The sequence below is a fragment of the Tasmannia lanceolata genome, unplaced genomic scaffold, assembly GCF_043159265.1.
Source record: "Tasmannia lanceolata isolate RefF3 unplaced genomic scaffold, GAP_Taslan_0.1 ptg000024l, whole genome shotgun sequence".
Taxonomy (NCBI): Eukaryota; Viridiplantae; Streptophyta; class Magnoliopsida; order Canellales; family Winteraceae; genus Tasmannia; species Tasmannia lanceolata.
Window position 1 is genome coordinate 1,889,936 of NW_027518701.1, and position 15,283 is coordinate 1,905,218.

Genomic DNA, 15,283 nt, shown 5'->3' on the forward strand with positions numbered 1-15,283 from the left:
GAAGGGGGAGCCCTTGCAAAAAAGAGGTGAAAGGGCTCCGCCATTGGCTGCACATCACCATCATGTTTAACAGAGAATTTATATGGTGGACGACCATGTGTGCACGTTCACCAAAAAATACCGTAGGGCCCATATTGCTTGGGTGATCCAAACCGTTCATTTATTGGGCCCATATATAGATAGGGTGTGCCTAGAAAATTATTTCCATAGGATGATCCTAACCCTGTGATCTGTGGAGGTTTTCATAATGTTCCTTCAATATTCAACCTCCGTTAGGATCATCCTACAGAGAAGATTTATTGGCACAGGATCACCCAATCAATGTGGGCCCCACTGCCATTTTGGTCTGCACTTGCATGCACGGCCCATCTTCCTTGTAATTTCTGCTTTTAGCAAGCCAAGGCATTCTTGTAAACGTCTCAATTAACTAAAACGGAATCCTCTTATATTTACACCCCCAGTTTTGATGTCACTCGCCCCCCTCTCTCATTCATCATATAAAATCTTCCTAGAAGGCAAGAGGAGGGCGAGAGTTGGATTGTCAAACAGAAATTTGTGGGAAAAAGCTGTAATCCCTCTTTCTATATTAATTATCTAGGAGTGTATTTCTACTCGAACTCTTCAAAGTAGAAGTCTAAAGAGACAGGATTTAAGTAAAAGATTAGTTTATCTTCCCCTACAGAGCTCATCCGACCATCGATCAAGGTTTTGTTCTTCTCTATATCTCTTACTTCTCCTTCTACTTTGGATTTATGGGTTGTTTATCTCTTGACAAAGTAATGTGATTTGTTGGTTCTTTTTTGTCTGAGATTTGGGTGGTTATCTTGGTAAAAATTCACAAACTTTTTGGGTAATTTATCTTGAGACTTGACCAAATTCATTTTTCTTTGTTTTTTTTTATATATCTTGGCACTAGTATGAGATTTCTGGTTTCGTTTTTGTGTGGGTGTTTTGGGTTTTGTATCTTAAAAAGTATCAAATATTTCTTGGGTTGATTATCTTGAAATAAAATTGAGATTTTAGGGATTTTATCTTGAAAAAAATTTGAGAGTTGGGTTGGTTGTTTTTGTTTCAATTTGGTGCTTTGTCATGGTTATTGAGTTTGGGCGTCATTCGGCTTTGAGATGTTCCTCTTTCCAAATACGGGGTTGAAGTTGGAGAAATTGGCTTCATTGTTAATGTTCATTATAGTTATTTTATTTATTGTTTTGTGTTTCTGATTTTTGCATAATTCGTAATAAAGAGGCTATGCATGATCATTGATGGATTTCCACTTTACATCCTCAAATTTCTGTTAAGTTAATCACAATTCTCCTTCTTCTATACATACTGATGCAAGCAGAACTATAACTGAAAATTACAGTTGCTTACCTGCTAAATAAACCCAGGAATTTTAGCTTTTTAGTGGAAAATATCTTGAAAATTTCATTTCCACACATAATTTCATATCCCTGTAAGTTTTTATTCTGAAAATTTCATTCCACTGAAATTTTCATATAGCTGAAACCTTCTTTAACAACCCGATTTCCGTGACCGGATCGCTACAAGCAAACACCTGTCAAAATACTCATAATTTTTTTTTTTAACCATATATGAAAATTAAACAACCATTGCTCTTATTCCAATATTGAGAATGTCTCCTTACAATAACTTTAACTTAAAACAAATTACTCAACTAAATAAAGTCTCAAACTAGCCAATCTAAAATAAATTCCAAGTGTCGACGAAGGGTATCATCTTCCTTAATTAATTGCTCCCATCATCCTACGCTCCTAGACATCCTCGTGCGCAAACGCACCCTCGTTAGGATCCTCTAGTCCTGGGGAGAAAATAGGGTCAGCAGGATGATAGAAACTGAACCAGTATAAGAGTTCAATTTAAAACAACAAATCAAGATCCATATATTATAGATAAGACAATTGAAATTTTCCAGAATAATGGTTTACCAAAATCTTCTGCAACTGAATAGAAAAATCATTTTAAAGTGAAAAATGTACTAATAACTGAAAGAGAAAAATTCAATAACTATAGGAACAATTATAAATCTACCACATTCTTATCATAACAATTTCATTTAAACCCAGGGCACTTCAGCTCCCACTAGCTTGTTGACCTTGCCGACACGGCCGACTCCGCGTGGACTTATTACGGTAGATCATACCGCCTAGGGACTCTTGGTCTCCGTAGGATTCCAACATCAACTAGGAGTTGCGCGGTTCTCCGAAGTTGTATACCTTTAATTACGGGGATAACTCAAGGTTTCCCATCGCCCTTTCCCATTTCTTCTTTGGATATTTCTTATATTTCCAAACTGCTTCCCAGTTATTCCATGTGATTGACAAATACAATTAAACTGATAATTCTTTATTAGAAACCAGATTTCTATTTCTAACATGTAATATAAGAAAGGAAATTTTATTTACCATAGAATAACTTAGAAAACAATAAAAATGAAGATACTTCACCATTCTTGTTGCATGAATTGAAAGCCATACGAGCAAATTTAGCTATCACCTGCCTTGTAAAACCTCGGATGTGAATATTGAGATGGCCTCTAAGTGAGAGTGTGAGGGAAATAATCCTGAAGATACCATTTATGTTTGATATAAGATTAAGAAAATAGCAAGGGGATTGTAAATCACCCGCCTCGTACAAGGACATTGGATCGAAGAAATGATCTAACTTATATGAAAATTGTTTGATTTAGCTTCATACATAAGATTTGAGATCTGCCTATATATATCTAATATATAAAAGAGGCTTTTAAAAAAATACTTCTTTATAAGATCTGTTTAGATAAAAAAAAATCATCTTTAGAGCTATTACATGTATAGCCTTGATGAGATCGAAGTAGTCACAGAAATCATTTTAGGGAACTCTTTGTGCATACACTGCTAGTTTAGAAATGTGTCCCCAAAAAATTGTCTTGTACTCTTATGAGCATGCACTGATAAGATAGGACCTACTCAAAATTAGTTTAAAACCCTATGTGTTTATCTACAGTTACGATGGAATACACTCAAAGCTCATAAATTTGATCCGATTTGGACAACCAAACGCACACACACCTATAACTCATACATCTGGTCTATTTTGGGCTTGAGAATACAAGTACATACTACCCAAAAATCTAGTCCATTGTGGACTTGAAAATACATGCTTACATATTATAAATCTGCCATGTTTTCAGGGCCATAAGATACTCTCATTTTCAAACACAACCTGGTCCATTTTTGGTCCTAAAAATCTTAGACCAGCAGGGTGTAAATCTGGTCCAATTTGGACCTAAATACTCATATATATATATATATATATATATATATATATATATATATATAGGACATAAATCTGGACAGATTTGTGCTCACGGTTTAAGGTACAAAAACAGTACCAAAATTGGGCCAGCTTACTCCAAAAATCCACATACCATCAGCCCAAAAATCTAAACAGATTGCTGCCCAAAGTAGGGCATACAAATAGTTAAATACTGGGACTGATTCATGCTCCCAAAATGGTTACGAAACCAAAAGTGAACTTTATATGGGAGTGTAACCCCGTATACCTTCAACTGTTGGAATGGAAATTATATAGAAATTTCTACTGTTATTACAATCATTATTATTATTATACCTTCAACTGTTGGATTCGTAAACAAAAATAAAAGTTTCGTTTTTAATCAATGAGCATCTACTACTGTCAAAATCGAAGGCCATTTATAGTTTCCTTTTTATTATTACTTGTACCCACAACTGTACAAAATTGAAAACTATATAAAATCCCCTTTTCTACGACCTACCCGTAAAGTATCTTATTAGGGAAATCATACAATCATATACTCATGAATGGATTTTGAGTTTGATACATGATAGAGATAAGAGACTTACTTGATCAATGGAGAAAGAAAACCAAAAAATTTGAGTCCTCCCCTATATATCAAGCCAACTCTTCAATGGACTCCTTTTCCTTCCTTGTCTTTTTTTTTGGCTATCTCTCTCTCTCTCACTTGGGCGTCCAACTTGGGATGTGGGAGGGAGAGTGCCCAATTTATGTTTTCCTTGAAACTTGCCCCACAAGTCTTACTAACTTTAGACTCCCCCCTTAATTTCTCAATCATTCCCTAATCTTTCTACTCTACTTTTGCTTAACATAGTTGTAATCTTTCTTCTTTTGTTTTCTAGAGGCAATGTATATTTATAAATTGTATTTCCTAGTTATGAGACTAAATTGGCTACGAACAACGTATGGAAATTTCCGTCCCTGCCCATAGCCCTCATTTATAGACAAAATCCACCCCTATCACACCTGTACTCAGATTGTACTCTCAACTTATTAGCTGGAATTCTAAATCAAATAAACAAGTTCGACTTCTGTTTTGTGTTTAAACTCAGAAATTACAACCTTTCCTACTTATCACAATTCTCTTCTCCACAAGTCACTGTCTTTTGCATGTATCAATCTCCACAATTGGCAGGACTAGAGCAGTAGATTAAAGAAAACAATATCAAATCAGAACCAGAGGGATAAAAAGGATCCTTGTCTTCTAAAGCTTAGGCCCTGTTTGTTTTGGATGTTTAGAAGCGATTGTGAGTCCAAAACTGATTAACACTCACAATCGGTTCCCAAAATCCAAAACAAACATGGCCTTAGTAGATCACTTGCAAGTGACGATGATCATCACTTGGCTTACTTTGTTTACCTTTTATTATTATTATTATGATGATGATGCATTAGGGAAAAATACAGATACACCCCCTCAACTATGGCCAAATTCCACTTCTAACCCCGTGGTTTCGAAGTTACTAAAGACACCCCATAAGCTATCCGTGGGTTTTTTTAACGTGACGGAGTGGACTAAGAGGAGGAAATGACTATAATGCCCTCGTCTTCCCCAACTAAAAATTAGGGTTTTCAGGTTTTCATACCTGAAAACTGAAAATTAGGGTTTGATTCACACCATTGTTTATTTATCAGCTCAAACCCTCGATATAGGGGTTTATTTGTCTTCATTCAGATCATTATCATGCTTTGCACATAAACCCTAATATTTTAGATCTTTTTTTTTTGTTTTTATCAGTGTTTTTTTCTTGAGATGTGGGGTTTGGATGCAGCCATGGAGTGGGGTTTCATTGTCTGTGGTGGCGGTGACGGCGGTGGCCGAAGATGGCGACGACGACGGCGGCCAGAGGTGGCGACAATGGCGTGGGAAATGGCGTAACCCTACTCCCTCTGCAAATGGCTTAAAACCAGTGACGAGGGTATTTCTGTCCTCAAAATATTAACCATGGTTAGTTTTAGTCATCCCGCCAGGTTAAACTAACGGACTGTCAACGGGGGGGTCTACTTAAAAATATTAGAAAGTTGAGGGGCGTCTTTGGTACCTTCAATACCACGGGGTTAGAAGTGGAATTTGGCCATAGTTGAGGGGGTGTCTTTGGTACCTTCGATACCACGGGGTTAGAAGTGGAATTTGGCCATAGTTGGGGGGTGTCTTTGGTACCTTCAATACCACGGGGTTAGAAGTGGAATTTGGCCATAGTTGAGGGGGTGTATCTGTATTTTTCCCTTATTATTTTTCAATCGTGAATATTCATTAAAGATAGGGAAGACTGAGATGGTCCGCCCAAAAAGGGTACATATAGGATAAAAATACAAAGGGAGAAACAAGGAAAATACAAGAAGAAAAAGAAAATTCAAGGAGGCAAAAAGTCAAACATCTCAGGACCTAATCTTCCAATATCTTTATGTTGCAATTCATTTCTGTCATAATAGTGACACTATCCTTTTCTTTCTGAAGCCTTTGTTTGAAATATGAAATGATCAGCTTTATTGTTGTATGTGCCATGTATCCGATAGGTGTAATGAGAAGAAAGTGGTCACATGTAGTTGTTAGTAATAATCACAATGATAATAAGCATTTAGTCTGAAAATCGTAAAAAAATGGAAATATCAATTAATCTAGTCTGATCAATCACCATATTCCACCATTCAAAAATAAAAAATAAAAAAATAAAAATAAAATCAATCACCATATTCCGAAAGGTGACTCTAATACAAACTTTTATCTATGACTTAGTATAAAATGTTGAACTCACCTCCAGTCATGAGGACTAGCTCCTGATGTTTGTTCTCCGATGGGTTAGAGTCCTATGTGGGCCACCCCATATTTATGATGTTCCTAAAGATGGGTTAGTCCTAAAGATGGGGTTAGTCCTATGTGAGCCACCCCATATTTATGCCAACAAAAGCAACTTTGACTCATTCATAGGCCAGTTTGGATGTATTAAAATTTTCTCGGGGAAATTTTTTTCCCATGGAATATGAACATTAAACTTATTCATGATTTTTTTCCAAAATATTTTTTTTCCTGTTTTAATGGAAACTTGCAAGCCTACTAGACCCTAGAATTTTATTTTCCGTGAAATTTTTTCTGTAATTGACCCCTTCCCCCCGATTGGCTTCAAGCCCTTCAAAGATGTAAAAGAAAACTCTCATTTGGACAAATTGGATCCCCAATGGCTATAGCGACAATGGTCTTTGTGGGGCCTATCTTTGGTTGATTAGGATCATCTATGTAGTGGGTCCTAGCATGAATCTCCATTTGGTCGAATTTCATGTCAATAGGGCAATCCTATTGACCAAATTAAATGTAACTGTGGTTCATTGGGTGTGGACCATTGTGCTTATATTTTAGTTTTTCACTTTCCATATGCAGGCTCTTTGATCAAATTATTACGATCATCAAAAGGCATTTGTTTGTGGGACCCACAATATCAAATATCTTGATTACCTCTCTCTCTCTCTCTCTCTATATATATATATATATATATATATATCACACACAGACACACTAGATGTTAACAAAATCTTTATTGTTTTCCCTGTCTTGGATTTTGTACATTAGTTTATAAAAGCTCTACAGTTGGGTTCGAACTAATGCTTGAGCTTCTGCAAAATATAAGTTCTTATTTCATAATCCTGGCTGTTGAATTTCAAAGTGAGAATCAGGGCCTTACGTTCATCGGGCTAGGGAGAGATGAAAAAATGGGGAGACTGGACCTGCTCTAAATGTGGTTATTTTAACTTTACTTGGCGAAGAGATTGTCGATGCTGTAAGGTCCGGAAAGCAAAAGGTAAATCTTGGCTGTCTCCACCTTTTCAGGATATTTTGCTCATACCTCGACAGATGTAAGACTCGAGGGTCTTTGGCCAGACTCTGGGAAAATCCTAGGCGGTACGGAAAATGGGATTCCGACCTTAACCATCTCCGGGAAGGAGGTGGAGGACCGTAAACACCTTCTTAAATCATGCTTGGTTGGTAGGATAAAATGGAGGAATTGGAATCTTGTTGATATATGGAATCGAGCTAAGACTTTATGGAATATTCCGTCTCTCTCTATGCCATGCATTCTTGGTCCTAATGAGATCCTTTTCATGTTTGATAATGAAGATATGGCATCTAGGCTTTTGACAATGGAAGAAGAAGCGTGCAATTACTTCATTCCCTTCTTGAGTGGAGGCCGTTAAAAAGACAAGAGGAAAAGGCTATCTGGGTTAATTTTATTGGGATTCCTCTTCGTGTATGAGCAACATCTACTGTGGAGGCTCTGGGAAAATTATTTGGAAAAGTCCTTGATGTAAGAATGGAAGGCAACCATGGCCACTGTATGACGCATGCATCGGCTCTTATTCTTACTTCGGTTTGGCTCGAAACCAGATCCTTTGTTCAGATTTGGGTCCAGGACATTTGTTTCAAAATAGGTATAGAAATTCAAGCCTCCATGCCTCAAACTCAAAGACCGGTACAAAAGTCTATACATATTCGTAAGAATTTGTTCAGGGCTTCCTCTACCCGAGTTGATTCCTTGAATTTTCGTCCTTTGCCTCTGCCCCCTGTTGTTTCTAAGGAGCCCTCGGTCGTTCCTTTATCTCTGGTCGGAAGGCCCAGGGTGTCGTCCAAAATATTGTTAATTCAGGCGGAGGTGATACCTTTGATCAGCAAATTGCACCAGGGCCGGCGATGGTTAATCTGAACCGACTTGGTGGGTCTCGCTCGATTGTCCTTCCTTCGATTTTGAAATTCAAAATTCAAAATCACCCGTCTTTTCAGAATGGGCCCTCCAAGACTGATTTTTCGGAAGTAGGCTCAGCAATGGGTGATCCAAAAATAGCTGTTTCACCTCCTGTGGGTGTGGAGCTAAGACCACAGGATCATTCTGACAATATTAAGTGTTGGACTTAATGGTCTGATCTGTGACTTAATCGAACCCGAAAAACTGTTACTTGAAACGAGAACCTTTTTCTGTTGGAAATAAGAAATCTAAATAAACCAGTACTTATCTCTTTTGTAGAAAAAATTTGTGGAAAAACCCGATTAAGAAGGCCGAGTCGTGCCACTGGTCACTCTTCTTAAGAATCGTATCCGCCCCCTACCGGTGCAACCGGGATCTGCGAACCGATGCTCCAAGATAAAACATCCAAAGTTGGCTCCAGTCCACGTGCACTCGCTGACTGGTCCATGCAGAACCACCTTGGAATAGTGCTCAGACACAGAAAGATCGGAGGAAGAAGATGATAAAAACAGAAGAAAAGTTGCCTCTGAAAATCAGAATTCGTGTACATAGATCTGTCCCCAAACGGTGTTGTTCTCTCCTTTTTATAGATGATGAGGAAGTGACCGTTGGAAGAGATTAACCACCATTAGTGTCTTAAACGTTTCTCTCCCAACAGTCACAAATATGATTGTTGGATATGAAACGATTTTCACACTTATTAGGGGTGTCAATACCAAAACGTGGGGAGATTAGCAAACCGATTTAAATTTAATGGGAAAAATTAAATACGATTTGGGCACGAAAAAGATACTTTATTTGCAAGGTTGCCAGCGCGGGAATCGAAAGCGGGAATCGAAGGCTCCCAGGGAAGAATCCTACTAAAGGTTGCCAGAGCGGGAATCGAAATGGGAATCGAAGGCTCCCAGGGAAGAATCCTGCTTCCTTGCTTTATTGTACCCAAACCCAAATCCGGACCTCGGACCACGGACCACGGGCCACGGCCCGGCGAGGCGAGGCGAGGCGAGGCACGCGCGCGTGTGTTATTTACATTTTGGCTTGTGCTCTTCTAAAAGCCCAAGACCCAACAAATTCTAAAGCCCTTTGAAGGCCCAAGCCTTTCTCCAACTCTCTATCTTATATGGATAAGAAGAAATTTCTTCCTAAGCAATGTGGGACTATTAATTTGCCTTTGGTTTAGAGAGCACAACATACACACACACACTCCAAGGTTTTGGGTTCAAGTCCCCATTTAGTCAAAAGACATTTGCTTTCAAAACAAGAGGGGGAAACTTTAATTTGAATCTTCCCTCCAAATTTTAAACCCAAAGGAAAAAGCATCTTTGACTTTTCAACTTAAAATTTTCTTTTAAAATTTCTAACATCACGGCTTGGTGCCAAACATTGGCTTTCTTGAGATATGGAAAATCAAACATTAAAGCCAAGAAAATCCTGGGTATCCTAATGAGTAGTGTTCTTGGTCAATCAGTAAAAGATTTGAGCCGTCTGGCCTCATTTTCAAACTCTGGAGGGCCTAGGTTGTGGTAAATTTCTGCAACAATTGCTGGGTCGTCAAATCTGGAGGAGAGTCCTCAACTCTCCTCTTTTATTATAATCCTTTTTGGGAAAAGGACCTTTCGGAAGCGGTGGCCTCTAGGATGGGATATATGGATTGTACTATGCAAAATCGAGGTTTCTTGGTAAATGCGTTTCTTTGGTAGAATAAGCTAAAGACTCCGGAAGCGGTGGCTCTCTAGGCAGGAAAAGTAAATAGATTACGCAAAATACAAATCTTGGGAACAGTGTCTTCGAGGAGATATAAGTACATTTGTGGTTTATATGACAAATGGCTCGTTGTTAGTGTTGATATTATTAATTGGGAGGTGACGTCTCTTTAATAGATTTTCTTGCTTTGCGCGTTTTCGTCTGTGGGGCCTTTTAATTGGTAGTTTAGACGGTTCGTTCTTAAAAGGTAGATTCATGGGCCTCCAGTAAAAGGAAAGGGCATCATTTTTAGAGTTTAAAAATGGAATCCTGCAGCGCTTTCTCTTCGGAAGTTCGAACATTCAAGCATAGAAGGTTGCAACCAGTGGACTGCTCCCCTTGGATGGAGATCTTAAATGAGGTGCAACACTTATGGTATAATGAAACCAAGGCCTCCCTTGAAGCCCCCACCCCAAGAGAGATCGTCAAAAGTACCCTTAAAAGACAATGGAATCAGCTTAGAGAGGATTTTCTTCAGAATGTGGAGGAGCTCTTCCCTCTCACAGGCACAGCAACATTAAGGATATATGCCTGCTGGTTTACAAGCTTTGTTTCTTCAAGAACAGCCTTGAGGATGAGAAAAGAGAGCGCCGTCTCAGTTGGGAGGCCAACTGACGGCTTTGCATCCGGAAGTTGGAGAAACTGATTGCCATCAATTCGGACCCGATGGAAGAAGTACCGGTACCGGAGTTTGCTATCGTGTTCTTCCCTAAAGAAAAGGAGCTGCAACCTGGGATTGATTATTTTCTGTGTGAGTTAAGAAAGTGCTCTTAGGTTTGGAGATGTCTTTCTGAGTAGCATAGACATGGTTAGTTTCTTTTTGGAAAATATCTAGTTTTGGGAGTTTTTGGAAACCCATGAAGTTCTGACAAACAGGGCATGGTGGACTTCTGAGTCTCGGTTCAATTCTGAAGGATGTCAAGATCTTCATGGAAGGTCGCATAAAAAGCTAGCTTTAATTTTTGAAAGGTTACTCTCAAGATCTTCGTCTGAAGATCGCAAAGATGTTATGTTGTGTTGTTTTAATAGTGTATTTGCAGGAATGATCTTCTAGGAAGATTATAGTTTTTGATTTATTAGTATCTTGTGGTCTTGATGTATTTGCAGGAATGATCTTCTAGGAAGATTATAGTTTTTGATTTATTAGTATCTTGTGGTCTTGATGTATAGAGGCATGCAAAAAGTCTGATGATGTAGAAAAGTCTTTTTAGAGTCTGAAAAGAAGAGTAGCAAAAGGTATGAAGCAGGGAAGAAGAGAAATGTTAATATTTTGCCTTGTTTTTCTGTAGTCTTATCACTGGTCTCGGGTATGCCCGTTCCAGCTATCTCTGATATTTTGTAAAGCAGGACGGGACTCCTGGTCCCTAATGCTATTCCAATATCAATGAAATCTGTCACTTTTCAGAAAAAAAATAAAAATAAATTCAAAGTGAATGTTTGGGCTTTGTGAAAATGTTTTCAACTCACAAGACTCTAAAAGTAGCTTACAGAAGCCCTATAAATATAGGCTTTACTTCAATATCTTGTAGGTATATCAGTAAAAAACCAACTTCCATGCAAATAAAAAACAAACCAAAAAAATGCCTACTCCCATGTTCTCTTTTTGTGGTGTACTTTTTGACTTGTAAGTAGCATCTACTATTCTATACAGTGCCATCCTCTTATTCTTGCTGCTACAATTTCATTTATGGTGCCCATTTGCTTTTGATTCAATTTGTTTCGTCTTTCTTCATATAATAGTTGATGCAACTTTGAGATGGCTGAATTTTTGTTTGTTTAATTTCAGAAGAAAACAAGAATAGAATTCTCCCTCCGAAATGAAAGTGGGGCGAGCTTCAACTGTCGATGTGATCAGCAATCTTCCAAGGGATGCCATAGATGCAATTCTCTCATATTTGCCGATCAAGGATGCTGTGAGGACAAGCATCTTGTCAAGTAAATGGAGGTATATGTGGGTCACAATTCCATACATTGTATTCGATGAGCGATGTTATCCAAGTGGTATCCCATCTTCGAAGAAGGAACTCTTTACCCTCAAGTGTGTGAACATTGTCGATCAAGTTCTCTTGCAGCATAGAGGATCAATTCACGGGTTCGAGTGTGTTAATTATCTTCCTGTTCTGATTTCGATTGGTGGATACTTTTCGTGTCAAGACAGGGGATTAAGCAATTATTCCTTGAATTTATTTGTAGTGATCTTTATAAGTTGCCTTCATGTTTCTTCTCTTGTCGAGAGCTATATCATTTGAGATTGCAGGGTTGCATTTTCAATATACCTCCGGCATTTGATAGCTTTAGTCGTCTGAAGAGCCTTTATCTTTGTAGTGTAGTCATCTCCAATGAGGAATTCCAATGTCTGATTTCCAAATCTCCGCTTCTTGAGAGTTTGACATATCTAGGTTATGATTACACTTGTCCTAAAATCAATATTCCGAATCTCCGATACTTATTCCTCTATGGTTCAGTTGAAGCTCTTTGTTTTGAAAACACCCCAATTGAGGAGCTTGGGATGCACAAGGTTCTCTGCTGTTTAAAGCAATGTTGAGGGGCTTGGGATGCAGAATCAATTCTTACAAACCAAAATATTAATTTTCTTCTTTTTCATTGGTGTTCTAGGATCTGGCTGTTGGTGATATCCCGGTGATGGTTCCTAATACATGTGGGCATCTTAGGTATCTCTCTTTGGACGTAGATTTTGGAAATGGAAAAGAGATCTTGGCCATTCTTTGCATGCTTAGAAGCTCGCAGCATCTCCAGTTACTTGTAATTAGAGTGAGTTATCTAAACACAAGATTTAGTTTTTTTTTTTTTTCTTTTTCGGGATACTACTCTAACTTAGATTCCAAATTCTAGGTATGGGATAGCAGTGCTTTCCCTGAGGACTACTGCTTGGAAGCTCAAGAACACAAAGATTGCATGTGGAAACACCTCCAAACCGTGGATATGACTCATATGCGTGGAAGTAACTCGGAAATAGAATTCATAAGACTGCTTCTCGTTAATTCACCGGTGCTTTAGACACTGACTATCAAGAATGAAGCCAACGAGGTAAAGGATGAAGAAGCAAAGATTTTGAAAAAGTTGGTTCGATTTCGAAGAGCTTCAGCACAAGCAGAGATCTTATTCAGTGCTTCAGGGGAGGACATGGGCATTCCATGATCTGGCCTTTGGTAAATATGATTTTTGTTTATTCTTATCATTAATGGGGTCCTGGGGAAAATTTTAACTTCTCTTTGCTTGTTTAAACTTTACTATTGCACGTTATTGATTCTTTTGTCACACAATGCGTCGTGACTTTACTCATTGACAAACAGATTACAGAGTGGAACTAACCTTAATAATGATCATCACTGAGTCGATTCTAACAATAGCTTGCATACTTTTTCTGAATTGTTTTCTCTTCTGAGTAAAACTTGACGATGAAACTTTGTAACCTTGTTTAATAAATGGGATTTGCTAGCCACTTTCGCGGAAATCCATTTCTCGCCCCGATTTTGCATTTCATGACAGCCATGTCAGATGAATTAAATGAGTAAGACAAAATCTGCGAAATAGTCAACATGTGTGGCTGAAATGCAAATGCTGGGCGCAAACTGGCTTTCCAGAAAAGTGGCTAGCAACTCCCTTAATAAATATATGAAAGCTTGTATATATGTTTACCTAAAATTGATTGGGATTTGCCAGGAATTTAGCAGGGACTTTCGTAGAAAGGTATTTCGGCTGGCTGTTGCATGAGAGAGCAGCCACACACAGGCAGGGGTGGCAACGGTTCGGTTTCGGTTCTGTTTGACCATCAAACCGAAACCGAACCGAACATGCTTACCTCCAAACCGAAACCGAACCGAAACCTAAACCGAAACACTCCAAACTGAACCGAACCGATGAAAAGGGGCACATTTATCATTTTCCTATGAAAAGGGGTGCATTTATCATTGTCCAAACCATACCGAAACTGAACCGATCATCGGTTTGGTAGAACCAAACCGAATCTAGCAAACCAAAACCGAACCGAAATTTGAATCGGTTTGGTTTAACCAAACCGAAACCGAATTTTCAGTTCGGTTTCGGCTCGGTTCGGTTCGGCCAATTTTGCCAAGCCTACACACTGGCCAATTTTCAGAAGATTCATTTAATTCATCTGAGGTGGGTGCTCTCTCATGCAACCACCAGCGGCGAAATGTCTTTCTGCGAAAGTCCCTAGCAAATCCCAAATTGATTATAACTAAGTCTACAATTCCTTTGTTTGTATGGAGACATGGTTGAACGATCATATAGCATGCTCATTAGATTGAATTATGTAGTACTTTTTCCTGGCAACTGAAATTTAATGAGGTTGGTTCAAGCTATTATAACGCACGTATCACCCTGTGAGTAAAAATTTATTAAAGCTATCATTTTTAGTATGTAAAAAAAGGGATTTGCTAGCGTCCATCGCAGAAGGCATTCCGTGGATGGTTTATTGCATGTGAGAGCAGCCCACCTTATTAATGACGACAAAATCTGTTGAAAAGTGAGCCTGTGTGGCTGCTCTCACATGCAACAGACCGTCTGCGAAATGCCTTCTGCAATGGATACTAGCAAATCCCGGAAACAAAAGTAGGACCTTTTAGAAATATTTTCCCTTTCCAAACTAATTCCGATTCTGGGTGTGCTTGGATTGCCGGAAACAGGTACTAGAATCCTCATATTTCTTGGTTTTGTCCGATTCTGACATTTTGATAATAAAACAAGTAATCAAGGGGCGGAATTGACACCAAGGTGGAATTAAAAGGGGAAAATGACATTTTCTACCCAAGAGGTGGAATTCCTATTCTGCCGTGGTTGGAATAAAATTTTTATTGAATCTTTTTGAAGAGGAAGTCTAAACTGAAGGGAGCCCTTGCAAAAAAGTGGTGAAAGGGCTCCTCCATTAGCTGCACATCACCATCATGTTGACTTTTCGGCCGTTATTAATGCATGATGGTGATGTGTAGCCAATAGGAGAGCCCTTTCACCTCTTTTTTACAAGGGCTCCCTTCAGTCTAGAATTCCTCATTTTTAAATTGAAGTTTTTATTTAAGTTTTTTCTCCACTTCTTTTACAGGGAAATCGGAATAGGAATTAGACTAGGATGTTGATTCCAATTCTTGATTCCAGCAATAAAAAAATAATGCGTGAATGCGCCTATTCTTTTGATGAAAAAGCATTTTGTGCATTACTTAGGGCATGTTTGGATTATGGATTCTATTTTCTTGCAAAATGATTTTTCCTACAAAATGATTTTTCTATTGTTTGTTTGGATAACTCATTTTCAGGGATATTTTATTCATGGGCTTAAATTTTCTCCAAAATACAGGGAAACCCAAAAATTTGGCCATACTTACTATTTTATGTTTAAAGAAAACAAAATGTCCAATCTCCTAGAACGAGAAATTATGTGGTGCCCAAGTCTGCTTGGGCACATACACTAGTGGGGGCTTCTGCCCTTGAAA

General features: G+C 38.4%; 1 protein-coding gene across 1 annotated transcript; it reads left to right on the plus strand.

The window, feature by feature from the left end:
- The first annotated feature begins 451 nt into the window (after positions 1–451).
- LOC143857459 (F-box/FBD/LRR-repeat protein At1g13570-like) lies at positions 452–13,153 on the plus strand. The gene is made up of 4 exons (XM_077367882.1): positions 452–705; positions 11,599–11,757; positions 12,429–12,584; positions 12,666–13,153. Exons 2-4 carry the CDS (start codon positions 11,752–11,754, stop codon positions 12,828–12,830), a joined length of 327 nt encoding a protein of 108 aa, XP_077223997.1. The 5' UTR covers positions 452–705; positions 11,599–11,751; the 3' UTR covers positions 12,831–13,153.
- The last annotated feature ends 2,130 nt before the right edge of the window (positions 13,154–15,283 follow it).